Here is a 26801-nt window from a genome sequence, read left to right as displayed (position 1 = left end):
CTCCTTTTCTTTTTGCGAATACAGACTAACACGGCTGTTACTCTGAAAGTAGAACACTTGTAGCTGAAAACCACAGTTGCCAACTTTCACACAGTAAATAAGAACCCCGGCTTTCACAAGACAAAAATTAAGCTTATCCCATTTCAAAACAAGGCCAAAACAAGCCAATCCCTAAGAACCCCAACACTCTGTGTGACTAGATCCCCCCAGCGTGCAGTCTAGGACTGTGGTGGGCCCGCTGTGCACTCCGATTCTATCCCGCCCCCCTTGCCCCTGCTTGCTGGGAGCCAATAAAAAAAAAAAAAAGACGCAACAAGCAACAAGCTAAACAAGCTACAAGCAACTCACAAGCCAATTAAGCCAAAAACAAGCCCAATTTCTGTGTTTTTTCTATGGGTTTGGCATGTCTGCTGAAAACCTCTTGGCATGGAAGAGGAAATGTGCATTATTTGTATATCACTGCCCAGCACTATTCTATGGTTAACAGCAGGAGGCAGGACTCCTGGGTTCTTTTCACAGCTCTGCCCCTGATTTGCTGTGAAGCCTTGGCTAACAGTGTGCTGGAACCTGGCCTATTGGCTGCTCTCCAGATTGTGAACACTTCAGGGCAGGGGCCATCTTTTTGTCCTGTTTGTACTGTGCCTAGCACAATGGTCTCCTGATCCATGACTAGGGCTCCTACAGGCGGCCATCATATATAAAATTAAGAAGAATAAAACAACATCTCCTGGCTGGAGAGAGGCGAATGCTGCCAGGATGGTGCTGGAGTACTCATCTCCTGATTCAGTGTTCCTCAGACTAAGACGGAAGAAGCAGGAAGTAAAACAGTAGCGTGGAGGACGGGGGTAACACGGATTTCAGATTTCTGTTCAGTACAAACGCAGTGGTTGGGTGGTAAGTAGCCATGCTCAGCTGAGGCTCAGCAGGTATGATCTAGAAGGAAATAGGGCTGAAAGAGGTAGAAAAGAATGAGTGGGGAGAGCTGTCGGGAGCTGGAAACCATCAGAATGACCGTGGCAAATCACATCTATTTGGGCAAGTTGGCCAGCTGTGTGAATAGGAAGCTGGCCTACACCTGACACGATTTCTCTCTGTGCCAGTATGAGTTCACAGATACGAGGCACTTACCCTTCTCCCCCCCAGCAGTAAACCTCGATAGAGCTGACACTGTTGTAGATGGCACCTGGAATGACAGTTAAGGGGAGGGCTGTCAGCGGGAGCCATCTGTTATATCCTGAACACTGCGACATGGCGTCGTGGGCTTTGCACAAGGACTGGAAGGCCTCACTCCCACCTCAACTCTGCTGCTGGCTGAAGTATCACTTCTCTCTGTCATGCCACCAGTTGTCATCCCTAGTTAACCGTCTTTCAAAGCTCCACCTCCAAAGAGCAGTAATTGTAACCTGATAGTCCTGGCATAGTGTTACCATTAACCACCTGGCATTGGCTGTCAGCTACCTTCTGTCTTCACTTTCCCCATCTAAAAAAAAAAAAAAAAAAAAGAAAAGGAGTACTTGTGGCGCCTTAGAGATTAACCAATTTATTTGAGCATAAGCTTTCGTAAGCTACAGCTCACTTCATCGGATGCATAAAGTGGAAAATGCAGTGAGCCTAAGTTACAACAGAAAAACTTCAAAACCAGACTCCAGAGAGAGACTGCTGAATTGGAATTCATTTGCAAATTGGATACAATTAACTTAGGCTTGAATAGAGACTGGGAATGGTTAAGTCATTATGCGAGGTAACCTATTTCCCCTTGTTTTTTCCTACCCTCCCCCCCCCCCACTGTTCCTCAGACATTCTTGTTAAACCCTGGATTTGTGCTGGAAATGGCCCACCTTGATCATCATACACATTGTAAGGAGAGTGATCACTTTAGATAAGCTATTACCAGCAGGAGAGTGGGGTGGGGGGAGAGAAAACCTTTTGAAGTGATAAACACCCATTTTTTCATGGTCTGTGTGTATAAAACATCCTCACTGCATTTTCCACTTTATGCATCCGATGAAGTGAGCTGTAGCTCACAAAAGCTCATGCTCAAATAAATTGGTTAGTCTCTAAGGTGCCACAAGTCCTCCTTTTCTTTTTGCGAATACAGACTAACACGGCTGCTACTCTGAAACCTTTCCCCATCTAATTAACTTTTATCTCTCCTGCTTTCAATGGGGGAAGACTCAGGTTTTTGTTATTCGTAGGGAATGGGAGCTTTAGTGCAGAAGGTTCTTGAGAACCTGCTAAGCTGGTGCTAACCAAAGGAAACAGGTTTCTGCGACAAGGCACTTCAAAGGATGTAGTTCTGCTAGGAGGAAGTAGCACTCTAGCATTTTTCAGGCACTGCAGAACAGCCCCCATGTCCTCCCCCATTATACCCTCTGGATTTACTCAACTGCTAAGGTCTTGCCTTGGCCAGGATAATGGCCAGTGCCAAAGGTAATAAATGCAGAGTCCAGCTGCGCTGACTTCCAGCTAACAATCCAGCCCTTTGGACTGTTCACCGACCACTGAGAACGCTCCCTGCGCCAAGTAGCTTGAAAGTTAAAATGAATTCTGCATCTGTGTGAAATGTATCATAAGAAACACAGTCCCCGCGGCCAGGTCTGAAAAATGATAAAGGCTTCTGGAGCGACGGCCGGCTTGCAAGAGTCTGGGCTAGAACAGGGGCATCTGTACCTGAGCCACAAGCCGGAATGCCCAAGCACGGGAACAGAGTGTATTTGTGACTGGCATGAAATACTCTGTGTCAACAAAAGAAGCTTACAGGTCATCACAGACTCCACTGAGCTTACACGTCTGTGATTAGGGTTATACCATACAGGTTTACAGCCAAAGGAAGGAGGCATTATCAGACCTGCTAAAATGAAGTGCAAGGGGGGTGGGAGGAACAGTTATGGGAAATGAAGCTTTTTACCTCTAGGACACTGGTTCTAGTCTGGTCCTGGTTAGTAGTGGCTGCAAGTCATTAGTACGTAGCATCTGTTCAGTAGCCTGTGTGAAATGGTTTGGCCTCCTGCTGGTTGCTATAGTGGAGAAGCATTCACATCACAAACACTGCCACAACTGGCATCTTCCACAGAGAAGCCAGAGATTAAATGGTCATGGAGACGAAAATGCCCTCTGATAGTGGTTTCCCCAGCTCAGGGCAGAGGCAGATTTGATGCTCCACGGGAATGAAGCTTGCGCTGCTGCTGATGCCCATGCCATAGCTACGTGGTGGAAAGAGGACTTCACCCTCCGGGGCTGTCTCAGTGGCACTCACTGGTTACCAGCATTCAAATAAAAAGGTAACATTGTCCCAAGCCTGTCTGATACTTCAGCCTCCCTTCCCGCCACCCCCCCACGTTGCTGTTGCTCTTTGAAGTGAGGCAGAAGATTGAATCCATCCCTAATGCCACTTTGATTTCAGATTTACAGTCCAGCCAAAAAATTCCTCCACTGTCTGTTGAATCCTTAGAGAGAATCATGGGAGGGGAAAGTGTTTATTTCCATCGTAAGGATGTGTTCTAATATTTTCACATAAATCAAGCTGGGTTTTATGACGCTAATAAATTTGCCAGCAGAAATTTCATTTGCTGCCAGAGGCGGTGGAATGATTCAATTTGTTTAGTTTTGAGCGTAAGGGAATGTAATTGAGAAGGGTAAAGTACAGATGTTTTAATTGAGTTTTCAGAGAACATCTAGAGATGCAGGAGGCTAATACATCGGGACAGACTAGGGCCTCAATTACTCTGAGCTGTCACAACCACCCCTGCCCTCTTTGTCTGCCACCTCCCAGCCTTCTGCTGCTCCCATGGACTGATTAGACAGTGGAGCCACCACCAGGAGAAATCGTTCCTTATGCACACAGGAAAAGGTCAAAGCAAGAGAGATGCAGAATGCGTGTTTTATTTGTATGCCTTTTGGAGAAATAATTACACACTGGGACAAGCCGAGTACGGCGTGGTGAGGATCAAAACAAACCCCTGTCATAATAGCCATTTAAAAACATCTCATTCTTAAACCAGACAGGAGACGAGTTATCATGCCACACCAAGCCAGGACAGCAACTGGACCCCTTCTGCCACCTGCTAGCTCTGCATCTAATGAGACGGGCAGGGACCAAGCTGAGATATTTACTCTGGCTTCATCCATCCAACTCCCTGTTTTCCTTCAACTTTTTGAGGCATTTCTTGTTTCACATTTTAAATGAAAAATGTTCTCCCCCGCCTTCCTCACTGTAGAGTGTCTGCCATTGGGAGGGTTGATTCTTTCACTGATTGAGGACAGCAGGTGTCTGGAAAGTCTCTCCGATGTTGCTTTTCACGTGTAGCAAGGAGAGCATTCCCTGGTGAGGCGCCAGGCAAGACACCCATTCTACAATGAACCAGACATCCCTCGCTGTTAAGCTACATCTCAGATCAAGGCTGGTTTATACCTGTTCACAGCTTACAAAGGGGCCCCACGGAAACCACCCTTGTGCAGCATTCCAAAGGAAGCTTCTCAGGAGGGGAGTTCATCGAAGCCAGAGAAGAAAAGGCACACTGTAACTGAAGTCCATTAAAACCAATTCTGCCCGTCAGAAGGCAGACAGCTGTGGAATCTCAGGTGCCCATGCAAGAAGGGGTTAGTGGGGAAAAAGGGAAGCAGTACCATGGTTTGTAGTACAAAACAGGACACCATGCACTTGTGCTTTGACAAACACCACTGCCGGACCTTTTTGGGCTGGAAAGGGAAAATTTCCTGATGGTGGGAGGGTCACTGCAGTCGTAGACTGCGCTTGCCATAAGATCATGAACCAAGCTATGCTGCCTCAGGCCCAGTTCCCAGGCTCCGGGCCAGCAGCTTCTGCACACTATACGGAGCTTGATGTTTGCAGCTGTACCAAGGAGAGTGCTCGGTGGAGACAGGCTCACTCTCAGAGCAGAGGTTTGCTAGCAACTCTGCTCCCTGACCTGGACAGGCCAAGGGTGGGCGAGGAAAAAGGAGAGCAGGGTCTTTGAGCATTTGGCAGCCCTGGAACAGAGAAGGAATAAACGGCTAATTAAAGTTGCCTGTTAGCTTCTGGACACTTGGGGACGTGGTCTGGTGCTGTCTGTGGGACACAAGGCAAGAAAATCAGCTCACTGCTTTGAGGGATTGAGATGGATAGAAAGACCCTCGAAGCCAGTTACCAAAAGGAGCCTTGTGCCATGTACCATTTCCATCCATTCGAAGGTCTTTCACAGGCTCATTTCTTTGCTGCAAATGTGCAAAACCTATTCCTACCAGTGCCTGCCCCTGTGCTGTACAAGAACCGAAGGGCCCAGTGTGCCCTACCACGGTGTCTGCGATCTGTCCCATTCCTGGCTGTCAGACATAACAACCATGAGAATGAGCAACTGAAGGAAGCAGGTGCAAACTCCTTCACTACTCCCCGCAGGTGGCTCCGAGCTCAGCTGTACTATGGATTTGCCCTCCAAACTGCTTCTCTGTGCTTTTGAACAATTCACTCTCACAGCCCACTCAGTAACCTGGCACCAAAAGAGCCATATCAGCTGCCTTGTAGCACTCAGGGCCGCATAGGTAGCTGAGTGATGCACCAGCAAGGGCTTCCAAATATTGTTTATAATTGGGAGGAGAGGGGATGTTAGGTTTATTATGCTGGAACCAACTCCCCTCCACCCAACTGGCACATCCTGGTTTACACAATGTTCAAGGACATCTTCGCATCACTTAAGGGGGTGAGGGGTTTTTCCCCTCCTGCTTTTAAAAAGAAAGCTGCTTTTGCACAGCCCCAGCCACCTTGAATGTTTTCATGGCAGGAAGTGCTTCGTGTCGCGTAGAAACCTGAAACTTGTATTAAAAAGAAAGCTTGATTAAAAAAAAAAAAAAAAAAAAAGACAGCATGCCCAAGCTTACCGTTGGCGAAAAGTGACATTTAATATAGCAGTAGCACTGGGAGCAGGGTATATAATGCCAGAGACTGGCAGCTGTCTTTGAACCTGGCTTAATCACAGCGAGGGGAAATGTTTTAAAATATTTAAGGTAAAAAGTTTAAGAGTAAACGTTCTGCCTCCTGGTATTAAAGCCTTTATTGTATGACCTTTGACCCTGGGCCCTCAGCTTCCTAGAGTAATAAACGGGTCACTTTGCAGTAAGAGCGTTAGTAGCCCCAGCAGCACAGAATTAATCAAAAGACTGTCGGTGTCCAATACAATAGACAGTTCTCCTGCAAGAAGAGAAGTGTCTCTCAGCCTGTAAGCTGGGGTAAAGTGTGCTAAGTGGAATTTTTTGAGGGCAGATGATTCTTAAACTCTGTCTCAAACAGATGCAAGAAAAATTCTTAACCCTAGGCAGAGGGAGAAGTTAGAAGCAGGATAATAGCGTTACGGACCATTTCCAGAGCTTCCTCCATGTTTTTACTCTCTCTGCTTATACTTCTGAGCTCTATTTCTCTGAGACAGGCACAGTGAGTGGGGCACTGCTGAATTCTCCAGCTGGCACTACATTCTCCCCTGAGTTTCAAGGCTAATTACCCAGACCAAGAGACTGGAAATGTCAGTATGCCCAGCAAGTGCTCTTGAGGGTCTAATGCAGGTCACCGACAGGTAATTAGCACCTCCCAAGGCCACACAAATCCTGACTGCTGTGTCCATAGTCTGCCCTGCTGCTTCAGCACTTGTGAGATCTGCTCTGACAGCAGACGCCACTTAGCAGCACCAAAGAGCTAACGAAGTGAGGAAGAGACTGGGATCCAGAGCCCCGCAGAATGGGTTTGCCTTGGGAGGGAGAGTTAAGGCAACCAGAAAAAGCGGTTAGGAGCAGAACTCCAGGACCAAGTGTTGGTGTAATCTTATCAAACAGGCAAATGAGCTAATCCAGACCCATTGAGTGCACACTTCTACCCCATAGACCACACTGCAAATAAAACAAAGGCCAATGTTTTCTGAAAAGGTAGTAACAGAAATGGAGAAACTGTGAGAAAGACTTGTAACAGGATCAGTCATAGTATCCACATAGAAGCTCATTGCTTTCTACAGTCTCCTCACCCATCCTCCAGACATGCCACCAGTTGTCATCCCTAGTTAACCAGCTCCCTCACCATGCACCTGAAATCTTTAACAGAAAACAAAAAAGTCTGCTACTTCCTTGGTGAGGGGTAAGTGGATCACTACAGAGAACTGCTGTTGGATTGTGTTAGCAGCTATAACAGTTCCTGTCTCTGGCAGAGATATTTGTCCAGCTCTCATGGGGAGCCGATGCAGTCCAGACAGCCTTCCATGTGCCGAAACCTGCAGCACCGTAAGGAGGCTGCTCCTGGACAGAGAGGAAGATGCTCTGTAACGGAGCTCCCCCAACTCAAGGCAGAAATGGTCAGACACTGAATAACCAGGGAGGCCTTCTGAGAGCTCCCAACCCTGGCTTTGCATGATCAGTCTGAGAACCTGAATCAAAAGGAGGTTGAGCAAGTTACATCAGCACCCAAAGTGAAGAGGGGATAGAAAGTCCTCACACCCAGATCAAACCTGCATCAACAAGCCGATTGCTTGCGAAGACCAGGTTGCTGGGTTTTTGTTGACTGAGTCTGAAACAGGAGTTGAAATCCTGGAATCTCCTCCAGAGCCCTGGATGAAGAGCGCTGCTGCCCCATCATCAGAGTTTTGTCTCACTCAGGATGATATTTGCAGTCACAAACACAAAGCAGAAAAGACTCCAGAGCAGCACGAACCAGATCCAGAAGATGTGCCGGAAAGGGGACAGATGGTTATTGACTGTGCCACTGCCGAAGATCAGCTGAGTGTCCTTCCGACTACAGTAGGCCAAGAAAGCCGGGATGATGTACTGGATCCCATTGCCAGCATAGGCTCCCGTGATGCCCACCAAGGACTCCAAATCGTGTGTGCAGACAGCCACCAGCACAGGGGGAATCAGAGTGATTGCTGGAAAGACAATCCTATCCACCACCCATGGGTACGTCCCACCTTCCCGGTGGAAGAGGGTCTTCCAGTTGTTCCGCAGGGTCACAGCGATGATTGGGAAGTTAGTGCTGATAGTGAAAACAGGAAAGAGGCCCAGGAAGTAACGAATGAAGGCGATGTTGGTGATATTACAGTTGGTGAAATTGAGCGTGTACATGTCCATGAGGGTCTCATTGCGGAAGCAGTAGATGGCCGTGAAGGACAGGAGGCTGTAGAAACCCAATATTAAGATGTAATCCAGCAGCACCAGTTTGTTTACATGTTGCTTCTTGGAGATTGGAGTGATGAGGGACGGCAGTGAGTGCTGGCACATGAAGGAGTAGACACACACCCCAAAGAGGTTGGGGATCCCCGAGAGCTGCGCCAGGGGTGGGTGACCTTCCCCTTCACCCTTGCTGATGTGGATGAGGGCCAAAATAATCATGACGACAAAAGCTGCAAAACGAGAGAGACAGAGAGAGACAATGGTAAGCCATGCCAGCATCCAGGCTCCCAAACGCAGCTCTCCTTGGCAGCGCAATCTCTGCACTAGATCTCGCTACATGTCTACAGCTCAGGAGATAAGGAAAACCACTTCCCTGTGGAGAATGTGGCACTGCATATCAAGGAGGAATATACAAGGGAGTTACCACTTTATTGGCTTTCAACATGAGGCTGTACATCAGAGAGAATTCATATGGGAACAGCCTTCTGACTTGGTCTTTAGCAAGTATATCTAACCATCACCCTCTCTCAGGAAATGGGCATTTTGTGCTCTGCAAAGTCCAACACTGCTGTCATTCATCACCTTTTCACTGCAGGGTCTCTCTTCCTATCCATCTTGCAGAGATATGTTAAACACCTTCCAAACATCCCCACCTACAAAGTTAGCCTAAAGGGTATTTGAGAGAGATTACTCTGTGCAGGAGGCAAGATCCTAAACCTGGCCACAGACACCGATGCCACTCGTGTGACTCGCTAGTTGAGGTCCCTGAAGCATTAGCCTACAGGGTGTGTGTTGGGGATAGGGCAACACACAGCTGCTATCACCCGGGAAAGTGGGTGGAACAACCACAAGCACTGGCTATTTCTTGGGCAGGAAGAACAGGCCGTCTACTGCTAATCCCAGAGTGGGGAGAGAGACTAAAGCAGCATTGAAAAAATACTATTAAAATTCATCAGTTCCAGGCATAAAATCCATTTGCCTGCCCTTTACCCGGATAATGGGAAAAAACCCAAATAATGATATTTGACTAGCCTGTCAAAACAAGGTACTTGCTATGGACAAGAAGAAATATGAACGGCTGGGTTAAAGTCTAGGCAGGAAATGAAGCCTTTATCACACTCTAGCAGTAGAACCTGGGCTAAAAACAGTTAGCCACGTACAAGGAACAGCAGCCTAGCAATAGGCACAGTAAGAACCACATCCTGACATTATGGAAGTCACTGCAAGCCTGGGAAAGCTGGTCACTGGCTGAGTTTCCGAAGGGTAAAACGCTCTGCCTGCTTGACAATGAAAGACAATATTTTCAATCTGAGACTGGTAACGACTGGGAAGACACATTTGCCCTGGCTCTTGTACAGCTCTGTCTCCGGCATTGGCTGAGAGGCCTAAGCACAGCGGTGAGTTACCAGGTAATCAAAAAATAAAGTAAAATGCTGACATTCCTATCAGACAGCTTCGAATGTCAAATAAAACAGCAGACAAACGAAAGCAGCAAGTCTCCACGCGGAGCATCCCAAAGCAGGTAGGCCATCTGTGTGCTAAAAACACTGGGTGCCTGCTGTAGGGGAACAAGGATGCTCATTTGTTCAGCAACTGTAAAGCCTCCTACACCCACCAGCGCCTGGAGATTGTTCTGTGTTGCTGATGACCCCTTGGTGGGAGTAGATCTAAGGAAATATTTGATGTTTATGGAATAAATTCACAAGCACTCTGATTTATCCAGTCCATAGAAGGGAAGAGATCAACTTCATCCAAAGCTTCCACTGATACAGAACTGTAACGTCTTTTCTCTTAAGCCAGGGGCAATTGTACTTCCCAGTATCCAACACAGCCTTGGCGCTAAGTGTGCCAGTAACTGGGCCTAGCACCCCAAAACATCCATTTACCCATTGTACTGGCCAAACTCCGATACGTACCCTACTGCAGAGAGCCTAATGCAATAGACTCATTACCCAAGGACGACGACGACGACTCCTAAACTCATAGGGTACACATTACCCACTTCACCTCGCATCATAAGCAGTTACCCACCTAATCCTTTATCGTACCTAGTTACCCACCAAATCCACCTATTACCCTACAGCACACAGTTTCATTCCCTCTTTAATAGTGTCCCCCTTGTACCGACCCTCTATCAGTAGGGCCCTACCAAATTCACAGCCATGAAACATGTGTCACGGGCTGTGAAATCTGATCTTTTGTGTGCTTTTACCCTATACTACACAGATTTCACAGGGGGAGACCAGAGTTTCTCAGATTGGGGGTGATTCCCCAAAAGGGAGTTGCGGGGGGGGGGGGTCACAGGGTTATTTTAGGGGGCGATCGTGGTATTGCCACCCTTATTTCTGCACTGCCTTCAGAGCTGGGTGGCCGGAGAGTGGCAGCTGTTGGCTGGGCGCCCAGCTCTGAAGGCTGCACCCTGCCAGCAGCGCAGAAGTAAGGGTGGCAATACCATACCGTTCCACCCTTACTTCTAGGCTGCTGCCTTCAGAGCTGGTCGGCTGGAGAGTGGCGGCTGCTGACTGAGGGCCCAGCTCTGCAAGCAGCAGCGCAGAAGTAAGGGTGGCAATACCGTACCAGGCCATCCTTACTTCTGCGCTGCTGCTGACGGCGACGGCTCTGCCTTCAGAGCTGGGATCCCGACTAGCAGCCGCCGCTCTCCAGCTGCCCAGCTCTGAAGGCAGCCTGCAGCAGTGCAGAAGTAAAGGTAGCAGTACCACAACCCGCTCGCTACTATAACCTTGCGACCCTCCACCCCCACAACACCTTTTTGGGTCAGGACCCCTACAATTACATCACCATAAAATTTCACATTAGCTGAAATAATGAAATTTACTATTTTAAAAATCCTATGACCATAAAATTAACCAAAATAGACCATGAATTTGGTAGGGCCCTATCAGACTCCATGATGCATTTCAATCCACCCCTCTGCAGTTAGCATTTTATTGGCCGCATGAGCTACCCACTTCAGATTTTTCATCCCCTAGTGAAAAAGGACAACACTGGCTGATAATTTTGCAGGGGGTCTAGAATATAAACTGGCTGTTACACCAGACCTATGACATAAAGGCATTATTGGAGCAAGATCACATTTGGAATACCAGGCACAACATCCATCCCTGAGACCGGACATAGTGGAGAGAGCTGGGGGGATTCAGAGCTGGGTATTTACACACTTGCTCCAATTCTAATCTGAGCCAAGGAAAAAGATGCATTACAAACCCAAAGGCAATCATCACAGGAAGGGCCTTTCTAGTTCTCTGGTAAAGTGTTCCCTCTCCCCAAATTACCACTGACAGAAAGACTCCAGAATGCTTGTTAGCCACTCTAGTAAAAGCAGAAAGACCTTCAAGTCATCCAGAGCCTGCCTCAGGACACTGAGTATACTCAGCACAGCTGACAGTGAGCTTGGACAGACTGACAGGAACAGGAAAGGAAAAGCGAGAAAGGAGAGGACACAAAGTTAAGGAACGAACGAGCCAGACAGGTTACACTGCTTGGGAAATGCAAATAGAGGACATTTCTCTCTCTCTTTTGGGAGAAGTGCTCGACTCATGAAGCCCAGTCTTGTATCTCTGTCACATCTTAACTATTTTTAACTGCAAGAGCCCTGCACCTCTTTCCCCGCTGAAGAGTGAGTGTGAATCTCTACCATCTCTGTTCAGTCAAGAGCTGACCTACCAGCTCTCATTCAACAATGCACAGCAAGATCAGCTGATCTCCCTGGTGAGCCTCAGAGTTTGCACCCCTTTTCAGAGTCTTTGTACGGCAGAATGGTAGCCTTACTCAGCTGCTCTGTGTGGACCGGAGCGCCAGGTGCTTTATTCACACGGGACTCTAGCAGTAGAGCCTTGCAGGCTAGCTTCTGTTTCCAGTATATGCTCTAACAGCAGGGGAGCAGTGCAGGATCACATTTCCACTGAGCAACCTGTCAGTCAATCCCCACCAGTACCCCTGCCTCCACGCTCCATGCCTGTTACGGAGATGGCCACATGAGACCTGGCACAGCTTTCTATGCAGGTGACCTGCATGCACACAAACACCAAGCTGTGGAAGGAGGCTAGGCGGCTGCTTCCAATTCAGAGACCAAAAGAAACAACTCTCCACCTTGCTTCTGGAACGTTAAGATTTTCTGGATTAGAATAAAAACTGCTGGAGGCAGAACCTGAGTTGATTCCCTACTTTTTTAGGGTTCAGTGTACAGCCCCCCACTTTCACATTCTGCCCATGTCAGCCTACTCCAGTGATTCTGCTGTTCACCCCACAGTCCTTGGCAAGACCAGGAGAAACTGGTGACTTCCTTTATAAGAAAGCCATGCTTTGTTAAGCTGGGAAGTCTAGGGCTTGATCTAAAACACAGTCAATGAAACGGCTCTCCACTGACATCAGTGGGCTTTGGATCAGATCCCTGATGGGGAATGATGGGGTTCCTCAGCACCAGGCCACCCACAGTGGAGATTGTAGAATCTGCTAGAACTACTGGTGCAACATTTCTGAAGTGTTCGGAGAACCTTGGACAGAAGACTGCAGAGAAGAGCCAGCTGTTCTGTTCTACAGAACGGCTGTATTGCCGAAATGAATTCTCTTCCTGACACGGCTATCCCAGTGAAGCAAGTCCAACAAGAGAGGTTAAAAATCTAGCAATAGCTTGTCAAGGCAGAAGTGCTACTGCTCTGCAAGAAGCTCTCAAATGAAATGTTCTATCTTGGTGTTGGCACAATGGAGGAGTGCTGTTCTTTTCAGTGGCTCATAGCGTACCCATCTCCCATCCGTTGAGGGGCATGGGCTGGCTGGGTGAATTGGGAGACTCCCCTACTGAAGTCCCGACCACAGATAGATCTCTCTAGCAATGCTTCCCCAGCAGCTGTATTCTCTCTTGGCCATTGAAGTGGAACAGCGTCTCTCTCCTGTCCTGGCTGCTGAAATTGGAGAATTAAATGTTCATATATTAGATTTATTACCTGTCCCTGGGAGGAAGTAAGACACAAACGAAAATTCTGAAACCTAGTTATGTTCAATGATAAATCAAGATGAAAAGAGGACGACAGCCTCTGACTGACAGGCAGTCTCAAGCAGATGAGAAAAGGATCCCGTGTGTATGCATGAAACTTCCTGTTCACGTCCTTTTATTCTTGGGATAACAGGCTGAAGGCAAAGCCAAAATACTCCATTAAAGCAGCCTACGGCTCCAGCACTAACATTCCTATGGTGCTCCTGCACCTGGAGGGAACCTGGTTAGCAGAGAGAAAATGTGTTAAGAAAATTGCTCATGTGTAAGGAATAGGTTTGGGCAGGAGGGACTGAAATATGAAGCAGGGATGGAAGAGACCTTCAAACACCACTTCAGAAGGATGAGAGCCAGAGAAATATAGAAGACAAATATAGCTTTCGTCCCGTCCACACTAGCTAGCAGTTACCAAACAAAAAATGGTTGATAACAGAAATCTAGTACACCTTCTCCAATCAGCATGGACTGGGATTATTTTTCTGAAAACTGCACTTGTCAAATCATGCTATAGCTTATACCATCCACACCCCACCCAAAGTAATATACAGCTTGGTCTTATGCTGATCCAGGAAACTATGCTAGAACCTTGTTTAAAAATTCAATTGCCACTAGCATGATTTTCAGTTGTTGCACAGACAGCACCAAAACTGCCACTTTCTCCAGGGAAGGTAGGAGAGAAAAGCAAGAGGATCAGACACCTTCATAATTGGGAGACAGGCCTCAAGAATGTCAAGGGCATATAGAAGATGCCTGTAAACCACTGGTTCTCCAGTTGTGTTTCATGGAGCACTCCTGGTGACTCCATCATGAAACATTTTGAGACCCAAGCAGTGGGAAATAAGAGTGGGGGGCAAGGAGGAAGAGGTGGTCTCTATGAGAACATTTCTTAGTAAGTGCATAGGAGAATGAAAGGAGATGGAGAATGCCCTCTCTACTCCATGTGATGAGAACCATATAGATAACCTACAAGAGGGGAAGGGAGACAAGAAAGGAGGGAAGGCCAGAAAGATCACAAGAGACTATGAAAAATGAAATGCAACTGTAAAGTGGTGGCAATATGGTGCAGCATCCTGCCTCTGCTTCCTCCTCCGTCCCCGACACCCATGTGAACTGCAGCTTCCTTGGAAAACAGTGTTGTTTATGGCTGATTGACACAGTCGCACTAGTCAGAGAGGCAGATTACATGGTTTCAAGGGGTTACTGGCAGGTTACAATCACCTCTTACACTTTAAACATATTGGAATGTTTAGAAATAAATAAAATGAGCCCCTGTACAAAAGCAGTGTAAGAGACTAATTCATACACACCCCAGACAGCTCATTTTCCACACAGTGAGACAAGCGGTTCTGGGAGGGACATTTCCGCATCCCACCTTCTTGAGAGCAGACCCTTACTGGTGAAGGATAGAAAAGGGATGACGAATAGAACACAGCATGGCTTTTTAATTACCATCCCCAACCGAGGTTTTCTGTTCTTCGTGGGGAGAGGACACCAGCTCTCTAACTTGGAAGACACAGGCCTCTTCTAAGAGGAAAGCTAAGGCTGTCTGTCCTCCTTGACCAAAGAGATGTTGATTTTAGAAAGAAAGATGACAGCTCTGCTATCAGGCTCTCGCGGACAGATGAGTGAAGAATACATAAGAGCCTATATCCGAAAAGCGGCCCTGATGGAAAATCTGGGAGTCTCGGGATATTTAACATTCCATCTGTGCCCTGCTCTAGTGGATCGATAACACAAAGCCATATAGGGAAGTGAGAAAGTGAAATCAGTCTTTCTGAGCTCATTTCCTCAGAGCCCGACTGGGATCCCTCCCGCAGCCTCATGCTTGCCATGCATTCCTCCACAGGGGAAGGGGTGCTGGGCTGGGCTGATCTCAGTCAGTCATCCATCCCTATCACAGACAGTAGAGCAGGGAATTGGGAAGTCTCAGGCTCACCCCATGCGGGGAGCTGGAGGCACCATGTGGGTGTTCCCAAGTTTGCTCTCCATCCCCCTGTAAGACGCAAATGCTGGAAGACAGCAGTCTCAGGTTGGCTCCTTGTCCCAGGTTCCTTCAAGGCAGAGGGGTGAGAATGTGGTATGCTCAGATGCCATCCTCTCAGTGCATGGGGAGCAGGGACAGAAATTCAGTTTTCCCTTCCTCTCTGTCCTAGGAGCAAGTCTGGGACCTGGATCTCTGTCACTGAATGGTGGTGGGAGAACACAGCCCTCCCATGTTCATACTCCATCCCTCCGCATGGAGTGAAGTGGCCAACGTGACAGTCTTAGGTCACCCCTCTCCACCACACCAAGTTTACTCTTCACCCTCCACAAGGAGCAGGTGTGGAAACAAAGCATTCACCAGTCTGCTCCTCCTCTGTCTCTGCCCCATCACCAATGCACCACAGATAGCAGTTTTCACCAGGGGACAGGACCTGGGTCTCTCCAAATCCTGGATATTTAAATGAATAGCTGTTATGAGACAGAATTTTGGGAGGTCAGAAGTAAACAATGTCTCCATTTTGCCATTAAACTCATTATGAATATTGATGATTGAGACAGGGTGTCCTGGAGTCGAGTGCCTGGAGTGTTTTAATTTTACTTAGTTGCCAAGGAAGGCTTTCAACATTCATAATAATACATAAAAATCATAGCTGCGAATCCTCACAAGAATCCAATTCCACCGGTGCTTTCATAAGGCAAAAGAAACCCTGTCAAGCCTGAAAAGCCACCGATAAGCCCTCCCCAATACCTGCCCTTTAGCAGTAAATCTGCCCCTCTAGAGCTGTTGCCCCAATATCATGCTCCGCAATGATTTTCTGACTTCACCTTTCCTTGTAGCCCATCGGTGCAGCTCCATGTGGTTGGACTGATGGAGCAGAGGCACTATGTTTAGAAGAGTTTCAGAGAGAAAGTTTTGCCTGGAAGGCAGAGAAGTTGCAGCCTTGCCTCCAGAACATCTTTATGCAGATGGAAACAGGAAGGTCCCAAGTCAAGATGTGCACCAAGAAAGAGGAAGAAACTTAAGGAGATGCGCCAGTCACACCGGTCAGATACAGTGTAACTGGCCAGGACCATTCAGCAAGTTAAGCCTCATTGGTGTTAGGTGATGGAGCATTTGCTCTTCCAGTCAATCTCTCTAGTGACAATCTGAAAGGTGCCATGTTACAGACTCTCAGCCTGCACAGGTGCCCCATAATGCCCGGACAGCAGCCAAGAGCCAGTGGAGCGGACTAGGCTTTGTGCTGAACTCTGACTCTAAACACTGTGCCTTCCTCAGGCACTTCCAAGCAGGAATGTCTTAATCACCTTGGGGAACTGCTCCCGAGCACTCATGGGGTAGCAGGCTGCAGACCAGCGGCAAGCAATCATACTTTGCAGAGCAACCTCTGTTTCTATTTTCAGCTGGCATTATCCCCTTCGTGGAAGAGAGACTGCAACAGGGATACAAACAGTAAGCAAGACGTGGATAACTGCATATATTTGCTGCAGTCATGAGTTGTGCCCTTTCCAACAACCACCATTCCCTCAGCCTGGAAACCATGATTAACACTAAAAGAGCATCACCAGGTTATGCAGACATCTTGCTCTACATGTCATCCCTTCTAATGAACCGGAGCAGCGCAGGGTGTGAAATGCTCCTACACTGTCTTGCTATAAATGGAGGGCCCCTATGCCTCATTGCCCCCATCCACCCATTTAGAACCGTTTGTTTAAGCAGGCGCCCTGTTACAGCTTTGACACATTTGCAGGAGAGCCATCCATCAGTGCTGGCTGACGGTGTGACAGAGCTTTCCTCTCGAAGCAGAGAATCAATATGCCAGGGGATAACAATAATGAATCACCCTCTCGCAATGCACACTGCTCGCTTCCCATTTCATACACAAGGCAGCGTGATGGATTCGGGAAGGGAGGTGGCACCAAAAGGGGAAGAGGAGGGGAGTAGGCATAGTCTCCCAGGGTCAGCTCCCTTTGGAGATGATTCCGGGAGAAGAAACCACCTCCTTTTTCTAACTCATCTACCGCAGTGATCTCCTGGACCCTTGCCAATCCAAAGCACGTTTTATGCAGACAGAGCACACTGGCTGGGAGCCCCAGGGCGGCTAGGTTGTCCTAAGAGGCGTGGTGGTAGCGGGCAAGCACTGGAGTTTGGAGGGGCTCTATCCCATTCCAGCTGAGAAGTGAGAGGGAAATAAACTGAACAAAAGCAGAGGACAGCTAAGCTGTCTAAGCCTCAGTTCTGAAATACCTAGACACACTGGCAAGACAGGGTTCAACTCACTTCATCATTCCCAAGTAGAGTCACTGAGTTGCACATAGCTTACGGTGTGGTTCTTTGGCAGGAGATATTAAAAAAACAGAGGCCTTGTCTGCTCTGTGTGGACATTAAAATCCCAATGGCACTTTTTGGAAGGGCAAAAATTTGCCTTGGGGGGGTCCTTACCCAATATTGTTGCTTACCCATTGCCCCAGAGGGCACTATCCACCTTGCTGTTTCCCTTGACCTGAGGAGGTGGCTGCCTTTCAACAGTGCTCTGTGTGATTAAACCCACTGATCCTTTGGGATCAGAAGGTGCTAGAGTTGTACTATACACGTAAGCTGTTAAGACAGCTCACTATTACCAGTCACACTGGTAAAACAAACCTCTGAAATTAGAGGCTTCTGGAATAAGCCCCGATCTGACTCCTACATTAACTCACGTGTCCTCCCTAGAAATTGTATGATCTCACCCAGTCAGAGTTCATGAGCCCCAGGCCTCTCGTAGCTGAAATGGACAAGCTGCTCTACACTTTAGTGAACGGTTCTGTATGAGAGGATGACAAAAACTGTGTGAGGTGGAACCACAGGGGTCTAGGCACAGTGATAGAAGCAATGAGTGGATCTGCCTCTGTGGAAGTGAGAGCTAGGAGGCTGTCAAGAACCTTTGACCCGTGTGATGGTGGAGCCTTGAAAGCACAATGCAGGCAAGAGTGCCCCTAACTCTGGGGAGACATGGGGGTTTGTAAGGAATACAGATGGGCACCTGTACCCGGTGAGGAAAACGAGTCAGAGCCATTAGGGGGAACGTGGGATCTCTGCCTCTGGAAGAGTGTTTTACTGATCTCAGACTAGGAGGGGGAAGGAAGAGTTTTTGGTTCTAGAAAAAGTTACAGAGCAGCCAGAAGGGCTCATGGCCTCAGTGTGGACAGTTCATACAAGGTAAAGCAGGACTTTGGCCAGGGGACAGTTTGAAGTCTGAGGCTCCATCTACATTGCATGGAACCAGAGCTCACCTAGGCAGCAAAAGTGCAATGACACATGCTGAACTTCTCAAGATCATACAACGTGGAGTGTGACTTGTGGAGAAAGGCAAAAAAAAGGGAGGTCAGGGGAATAGAAACCGTGCATTTAGTGCATCTCATCTGTAACACCGATCACCCTGATGTTTTACCCACGCTGTCAGCTTTCACTAATACCCTCTGCCACCCTGCCAGAGATTACTGCTGCCCTGACCCTGGCAAGATGCAGAGACTGTTTCACTAACAAAACCAATTTTTTTTTAACAAATGAATCAAGTCTTTCAGCTGTCAAAAGCTCTAGGATAGGATTTTACTGCTGGAAAACACCAACTCTCTGCTTCTTCCTTCCCTGCTCATGGCAGCGTTTGCTACAAGATAATCAAGCAAACTTACAGTAACCTCCTTCAATTGCAACTCCTGCCATTAACTCTATTGAACCATTCCTCTCTCTGATCCCATATCAGCTGACATGCTGTACATATGCTGCATGCCGGGGCACCTCAGGGAGAGAAAAAAAAACTGTTTTGTACCCTGGTGGTATCACTGTACATATGGGAGAGGAAAACTGGTTAGGGATGTTTGTTCACTTCTGCTGGAGATCACATGTAAAGTTATTTTCTGCCAACGTTCCTTGGATCTCCTATGGCAGTGTCCTCAAGCCATTAGACCTGGTAGCTAATCCCAACTCTGCTTCTGGTATCTAGACTCCTGGTATCTAGTCCCTGCTCTGCTACTGACATGCAACGTGACCTTGGATCATCCACGTCATTGCTCTGTGCCTCAGTTTACCATTCTGTAAAATGGGGATAATACTTTCCTACCTCACAGAGTCATTGTGAGGTTCAATTAACATTTGCACAGTTGGAGGTGCTAGGGCAGTGCAGAGTGTCTGAGGCCAGCAAATCTGTCTCGAAGCTCAACAGCTCTGGTTTACTTGGGCCCCCATCCAATGAAGCGTCACTTCATTTGCCAGTGATTTGCCATGTCTTGTCTGAATAATGCTCTATATTAAGCATCCTTACAGACTCGGTGGAATGCACAGTTGCTCTGACTGTTGATGTACACTCCCTCCATCCCAAAATCTGCACAGGTGTCCTCATTCTGGATGTCTTCACAGAATGCCACAGTGGGTAGTGATCTGTTCCAGTATTCTCAGCCCTCCACAGACCTTTCTGAACAGGCTCTGCACCCCGTCACAGGCAACCATTACTTTATCTCCTCCTGACTGGAGATGACGTTCTTTTCCGGAACATTAACCCCTCTGGCAGGATCTTAGCAGTCCCATCCAGCACTGTGTGTCACTCTCAATTTGCATCTGAAGCTATCAGGTGCTTTCACTCACGCCGGCACCATTGCATCCCATCCCAGCCTGCAGACAACACTGAAACAAGCTCCTCAGATATGTTTAAAAGCAGGCACAGCGGAGAAGCATGTCCTTTTAACTAACTCTTCATAAATATATTCTCTTCTTAGTGAATTATTTATCCCAGAGGGCTCCTAAAGCGGCTTTCTCCTCTCCAAAAGAGACCAAAAAAAGCAGAAGGACTTGGTGAAAGAGTGACATCAGTGTCCTTAAGGCAATCAAAAATGCAATACAATGTCCTGATTTATAGTTCAACTCCCTCCTTCCCCCCCCCCCCCAATGGAGGGTGTAAAGAAGAGACTAAGGGCAGAGGTCTAACTGGTCCTTCCTTAAGCTGCCACAGTAAGCTCTGTTTTTAATCACCAGAAGAGCAGCTGCCCAGAACTGTACAGTGGCAAACTAATCTCCTTGCAGGAGATTGAAAATATAAAAACTTCAGTTTATTATAACTTCAGTTATTGTCACTACCTCTACACCAGCCATGGCTATAAGTCTTGCAGTCTCCCTTCCCCATCTGCTATAACTTGTGTTAAAAAAACAGCAAACTGGCCCAAGGATTTTAGGGTGGATGACCTCCAGCTTGACCAGTTTAAATTTGAATCAGGACAGCAGTGACCAAAAGTCACCACAACATCTGAATTCCATTCAATGGTCTACAGGACATGATCTTGGATAATTCTCAGTGGACAAATGTCTGGTACAAAAGCCTCCATCGCAATTGTTACACCCTTGGCGGTCAAAGTGTAGATGCCAAGGGATGGAATTGGTATGGAAAATGACCTACCCTCTCAGCCCTCAAAGCACGAGGAACACTGGGGAGGTTATTCTTTGCTGCCTATGTTGCATCTGTTCTGTGGATACAGAAAGGACTTCAGTGTCCAGGGCTGTGAATCAGGCATCTTGCACCAACACTAAATTCAGATGGGAGAAAAGAAAAGAAAAACAAAAAAACCACACAAAAAAAAAAAGAACACACACACAAAACTCACAACAGCCTCAAAACAAGCAACTAAATTCCATGGTTCCCAAGGACTGGAAAGGGAATTTTTTAGGTAGCTGAGAGGTCAACTGGAAGCCAAAGTGACAGATGCCAGTTCTGAAAGGGAAAGGTTAAGCTATTTTACGATCAGTAGGGTCTACCTACAACACAGCTTCTTCTGACAGCTGTGCTATTTTCCAGTATGGTTTGACTAGCAGAATTCTCAGAAACCACCTCCCTAACCAAACTGGTCTACAGCCCTGCCAGCAGGGTTTCAACTGTATTTTGGAGCGAATGACAATAGGAGACGTTCTTTCAGAGAAGCCTGGACCTTTGAGATTGGAGGGGATGGTGGTGGTGAAAAATTAAATCCTGGTCAAATGACCCATTGTTTTATTGTTTAATTACTTAAAGTTATGTAAACAGGTAAACAGATATGTAAAGCAGTATGAAACGTTACTTTTTTGCAATCAAGTGGAAGAAGGCAGGCTATCTGCACCTTTCTATAGGCAGGGCAAATTTAGCAGAAGGCAAGTCTGCCCATGAGAAAATAACGTAAATAACTGAAATTACAGATGGAAAGAACTTATGAGATCTTAGTGCATGCCCTCGAGTCAATGAAAGATTGTTCCCTATGGTAATGCCCTGGCATTTGGGATGGGAACAATGGCAAGCCCTGAGATAGCATGTAGGGATTAGAATAGCATATCTGGAGTCAGGAATTTTGGATTCATTCTTGCTTCTAGCACCTATTCACTGTAGGATCTTAGACCTCAGTTTTCATATCTGTAATAAAGGGGCTAAACTTACTGAGGTGTCATTACTCAGGGTTCCTAAAGCAGTTTGAGGTCCTTTAGCGAAGGTATTTCTAAAAACACCTGTCACCAGCCTATCTAAGAACAGGAAAAAATCAGCAAAGGATCTCGATTGCTGAGCCTGGAAGTGGAAACCGAGCATCAAAAGCTATAGCTGGGTATTAAGTGTCTGTGTGAGGTGGCGGCAGAGAAGGAGGCGGCAACAGAGGCAAAGAGAAAGAGGAGAGATTTAATTAATGGTCTCAAGTTTATCCCCAGAATTTGGGCCAGGATTGTGACTGACCCACTTTAAGAAGTGCAGTAACCAGGACTGATGTGCTAATTGTCTGGTCTGAATGCACCGCAAAGCATAATGGGGTGTGGAGGGGGAGAGAACACTGCAAGCCAGCAACAGCCAAAACTGTAGGAAGTTTATTCCTCTCCAAAATGGATCTTGATTAAAATGCAATATTTTCTAATAACTACAACTGGAGCATCTGGAGCAGAGCATGCAGCAAGTGTCCTGAGTGAAAGCTGTCTGAGAACATTTGCCACTGATGACACAATAACCGAGGCAATACTCATGCTGTCGCAATCTTTAAAGCCAGAGGTCTCTGCTCATAAAGCTGGGAGTTCCAGGCTGTAACAGGCTGCAATTAAATCGGTTTAGCTGCTGAATACACAATAGCTCAGTGTTTGCCCCTGAGCTCCAGCCTTCCAAACGCTGTCCTTGTGTTATCTTTCCTAACCCATATCCTTCCCATGACACTGCGGGACGCAATCATCCAACAATGCAGAGCGCCGCTGTGTACTGGAGTGCCCCACGGTTCCCACTGGAGGAACACCTTGCACTCACCTGCATGGCTTCAGGCCCTGAGATTTTCGTTCTGCCTTTGCCAGATTCTGAGCTGTGCCCTGTGATACCCAGTCACCAGTACCCAGGAGAGGATGTGGGATATTGCTGAAGAAGGTGGGGATAAGGCGGAACCATGGCACTGTGAACCTGGCCTCCTTGAGGGCTCCAGGGTAAATGATGGGCTGAGGCACTAATTAGGTCACTTGTAAGTACAAGTGTGGGTGGGAATACCCTGCCACCGGCACCTAAGAGAATGCAGTAAGAAACAGGTCAGCTCTAGAAATAGAGTAAGAGAAATTCTACATGGTCATAATTTTGGGGGACCGAGTCAGGCTGCTGAGACCAACCTAAATCATTGCCTCCAGCCTTTGTCCTCTATCAACACAGGAGGAGGAACTGCGGACCGAATAAAAAGCAGAGTATTTCTTCGGGATATTTTGGGCATTTTAGATAAAAATCAAATCTCTCAAGGCTGTTTCCTTGACCAGGGTGTAAAAGCGATATTATTCCAAGAACTGGGTTAGCCAAACTGCATTAAAGGATCCACTCCAAGAGTGCTTTAACCAGGCTAGGGAACAATCTTCTTGTATCGCCTCTGACAATTTTACAACAGTTTTAGGTTACTTTGGGGGTGAATGCATATAGGAAAGGGGAAAGGATGCTACAGCACAGTTCCCTGTAAAGAATCCTTGGCCAAGCTGATGTGAGAATTGGTACTAGCATTCTATGAGCAACAAACACCTTTCAATGTTATAGCTAGCAAAGTTTTGACCTGCAGTTGTACTCTATAAAAGTAACAATATTTGAAGAGGGCTGTGGCCCAAATCTTAGAACACTGTTTCACCTTGCCAGCATGAATTATTCTACAACTGTCTTAGAAAATAAAAGTTTTAAGGTTAGCCCAATTCAAGACCTAGGCTAAAACATTATAATCAGAACCTGGGTTCTTCCTGCACTGTCGGATGTTGCTTAGGGCACAAATAAGGCTTCCCTATCCCTGTCTATCTTAAGAGCATAAGAACGGCTATACTGGGTCAGACCAAAGGTCCATCTAGCCCAGTATCCCGTCTTCCGACTGTGATCAATGCCAGGTGCCCCAGAGGGAACGAACAGAACAGGTCATCATCAAGCGATCCATGACCTGTTGCCCATTCCCAACTTCTGGTAAACAGAGGCTAGGGACACCATCCCTGCCCATCCTGGCTAATAGCCATTTATGGACCTATCCTCCATGAACTTATCTAGTTCTTTTTTGAATCCTGTTATAATCTTGGCCTTCAAACCTTGGGCCACTCTTTGCATGTCCCCTCTGTTGCTAAGGCCAGTAAGTTCTTCCTCTAAGCAGTGTTCCATGTCAACCCCTTTTGGATGTTCCTCCAGCTTTCCAATGGCATGGACAGGGAACAGAAATACATTTTTCTGTATATACTGGCAAAAAAGAGCCATGTTATACCACAACCGTATCAATAGCACAACTGAGCCCTATGTTAGGAAATTTTTTGGATAACCATCTTATAGCCTACTAGCTTCCTACTCGGTCTGTTAGAAACTGCATCTATGCGGAGCACATTCAGAAATTCTCCAAGAGCTGGTCTAGAGTCAGTGCAATTCACTGGCCTTAGCAATAGTGAGAACACTAATATAAACTGGACTATGGGATTTTTAACCACTGTTATTTAACCGGTTCAGAGCAGGACTAGACAACTGTTAAAAACATCTGAGCTTGGTTTACGCTACTGCTCCCACCATGGCAAGCACTGGTATTTGGCCAATTCTGGGAGAATTTCTGAAAATGACAAGGGGAAACAAGTGTTAATTATTTTATTGCTATTCATAAGCCCAATACAGCGATCTGAAACAACGCTTACAACTTTGTAACGAGCTGTGTTTAAGACGTGGCTCTCGAGAGGTGCTAACATGGTTTCAGGTCTCCATATAACCCGAGTCTTTAGCCATTGCATGTTCTACTCCACCTGATGAAATGTACTTGTGCCCTCAGGGAAATGCTTCTCCATACTAGTCTTTGTTTTCAGAGCAGTTCTTTGGGCCCAACCAATAGATTCCTGTCTGTTTGGTATCACCAATGTTATTGCACTTGTACTTTAAAGCCTCAGATCATTTCAAGAATTCCCCATACCCCTTGGCCTTCTGGGTGCTTCAGTATGTATCTGCCTCAGCTGCACACAAAGAACTTCCATAACATCAAAAAAATAAAGAATGCCACAGCTGGATGCAGCAGCCCAGCCAGAACAACCTAGGCATGGTTGTTCCTCTGAATTCTCTGACCTGGACCAATCTTTCTTTGTGATGCAGGTGGTAGCGTTCTCAAGGTAGCTTATTTTTTGAAGTCTTTACATCTCATGGAGAAAAATGACCACTGTAGGCTTTGTTACTCGAAGTATTGCTTCTGAAGAGCATATGGCTCTGCGAAGAGGCGAGTGACATTTGATCATCACTCAGATCAGAAGGGGAAAGAGAGGAAACAACTTTCAAAGGCAAGGATGACAGCATTACAAACAAAAGTAGAGACGACCTTCACATGCAGCTCTCTCTCTCTCCGCTGCCAAGAGTCATCCTTTCCGCTACTGTCATCTTAATCTTCAGTACACCCGGGGCAGTGCAGACTGATGTCAGCCCCTGCGGCTGGGAAATCCACAGGCTTTCACTGAATGGGGGAAAGGGTGCAGTGTACGTCCTGCAGCAGACACATTGGAGGCCAATATTAACCGCTAAGGAAAGAGTGTACAGATGGGTCAGCTGTGCAGAGGACTGGCTTCCCACAAAGCTGAGGCAAGTGCAAGTTCATGCACTTGTCCAAAGGGGCTGGCTTGGTCAGCCTATCTGAAAGGGGAGGTGAGGCGCAGCTGGCACTTTCTGAAAGAGGAGAAGCAGATGTGTCCCCTTCACTTAGTAAAAGCCAGTGCGGATCAACCAGCCTGGTAGAGTTGCAGAGTTTGGCTCTGGTGCTCAGGATGGGTTCCAGAAACAACTTCAACACCACTCTGCTAGAACAGGCCAGGAAATGCAGTCACAGATCCTGTAGAGAGGGAGTGGTGCCTGGCCTTAGTATATCAGAAGGATACAATCAGCACACCAGGAAGCCCAAACCAAGCACAGGGGCTTAATCCTTCCTCTAACTCTGTTTGCAGTTCCCCCTTTCCTACAAGCTCTGCAGTAGGAGCCTAACCTACCCCAAGTACATGGATTCAACCCCTCCCCAAGCTCTGCGGCAGAATCACCCCAAACCCAAGCCCTGCAGCAGGACTATTACTCTTTATTTACTGTATAAACCCACTTTCCTTTTAAGAATCTTCTTTTCTAATAAATCTATTATTCATTGATTCCTTTGCAATAAGTAACCACTGAGGTACACCAGGGCCATTAAACATCATTATCTGGGACAGACACCCCCTAATGGCCTGACAGGGGAATCAATCAGGCTAAATCATGAATTTCCCCTACACCTTACCAAACACGTCTGTCAAGGAAAGAAAACCTTTGGGCCAAGGTTTAATGATCACCCTCCCTATTCTGGAGGCAGCTGGCTAGGGACAGACCAACGGCAGGCCAGCCAGGTGCCAGCTTGTCTCAGAGATGGGAGGCTTGACTGATGCATCCGCAGGAAGAGAGGAGACTGGGTGATCAGAAATGGGCCAGTGAGATGAGAAGGGATTATATTTTTTGCTACCTTTAATACCCCTTTAATGAGATAACCCCTCCTTCTGGGGAGCATGGGGCTTTCAAACCTTTCATGTGCTCAGGCAACAAAGGAGACACACTGACATTTGAGATTTTCACACCATACGGGGTCAGTGTTCGTTATTTCAAACCGCTCAACATTTGAGGTTCTGCAGCTTAATCTCTCATCCACCGTGGGAGCTTCATTTCCCTAAGCAACACCACAGATAAACCTCAGCTCAGATATTCTCATCCAACTCCCCTTGAGTACTGCTGGGGGTTTCAGATCAGGATTACAGGCCTTTGAACTTGGCTAACCGAAACTGGCCTTTACTGCGTACAGAGTGATACTGAACAGGTGAAAAAGTCCCAGAGGCTGAACTAGGGAAAGTTCTTTTTCCTTCCTGACATGGGCTGATAGGTATCAGTTATTGAATCTGGGTCTGGAGTAGACTGAGATAAACATTCAGAATTATAAGCCTGGGCAAAACAGTGTGCAAATATGCAACCTCTTCCTGAAATATATGCACATGGCCCAGATTCACTGCCATTATGTCCTTGGATGACTGACAAGATTCAGGGTGGGTTCTCCATTAAATGCATCAGTGCTCCAAAGAGAAAACTAAAGTAGTCACCTCCTGCCACAATGAACTCTGTCCTGATGGAATGGATTGATCCCACTTATTTCCAAGACCTGGATCCTGAAGAAATTGACCCAATGT

At 47.0% G+C, this 26801-nt stretch overlaps 1 protein-coding gene and 1 long non-coding RNA gene across 2 annotated transcripts in view; both read right to left on the bottom strand.

Moving 5' to 3' along the window:
- Positions 1 to 882: 882 nt before the first annotated feature.
- Positions 883 to 2935, bottom strand: LOC141998410 (uncharacterized). The gene is made up of 3 exons (XR_012641837.1): positions 2909 to 2935; positions 1129 to 1183; positions 883 to 949 (listed from the first exon to the last, which is right to left on the bottom strand). It is a non-coding gene; the product is annotated as an uncharacterized LOC141998410 (long non-coding RNA).
- A 959-nt stretch (positions 2936 to 3894) lies between these two features.
- Positions 3895 to 26801, bottom strand: part of TMEM104 (transmembrane protein 104) — a 62390-nt gene continuing 39483 nt past the window's right edge. The window contains exon 10 of the mRNA XM_074971102.1: positions 3895 to 8369. Coding sequence (XP_074827203.1) covers positions 7609 to 8369 — 761 coding nt within the window. The 3' untranslated portion in view covers positions 3895 to 7608. The remainder of the gene's footprint in view (positions 8370 to 26801) is intronic.

The sequence above is a fragment of the Natator depressus genome, chromosome 14, assembly GCF_965152275.1.
Source record: "Natator depressus isolate rNatDep1 chromosome 14, rNatDep2.hap1, whole genome shotgun sequence".
Classification (NCBI taxonomy): domain Eukaryota; kingdom Metazoa; phylum Chordata; order Testudines; family Cheloniidae; genus Natator; species Natator depressus.
Note: the sequence above shows the minus strand (reverse complement) of the source record. Positions and strands in the feature narration are given on the sequence as shown.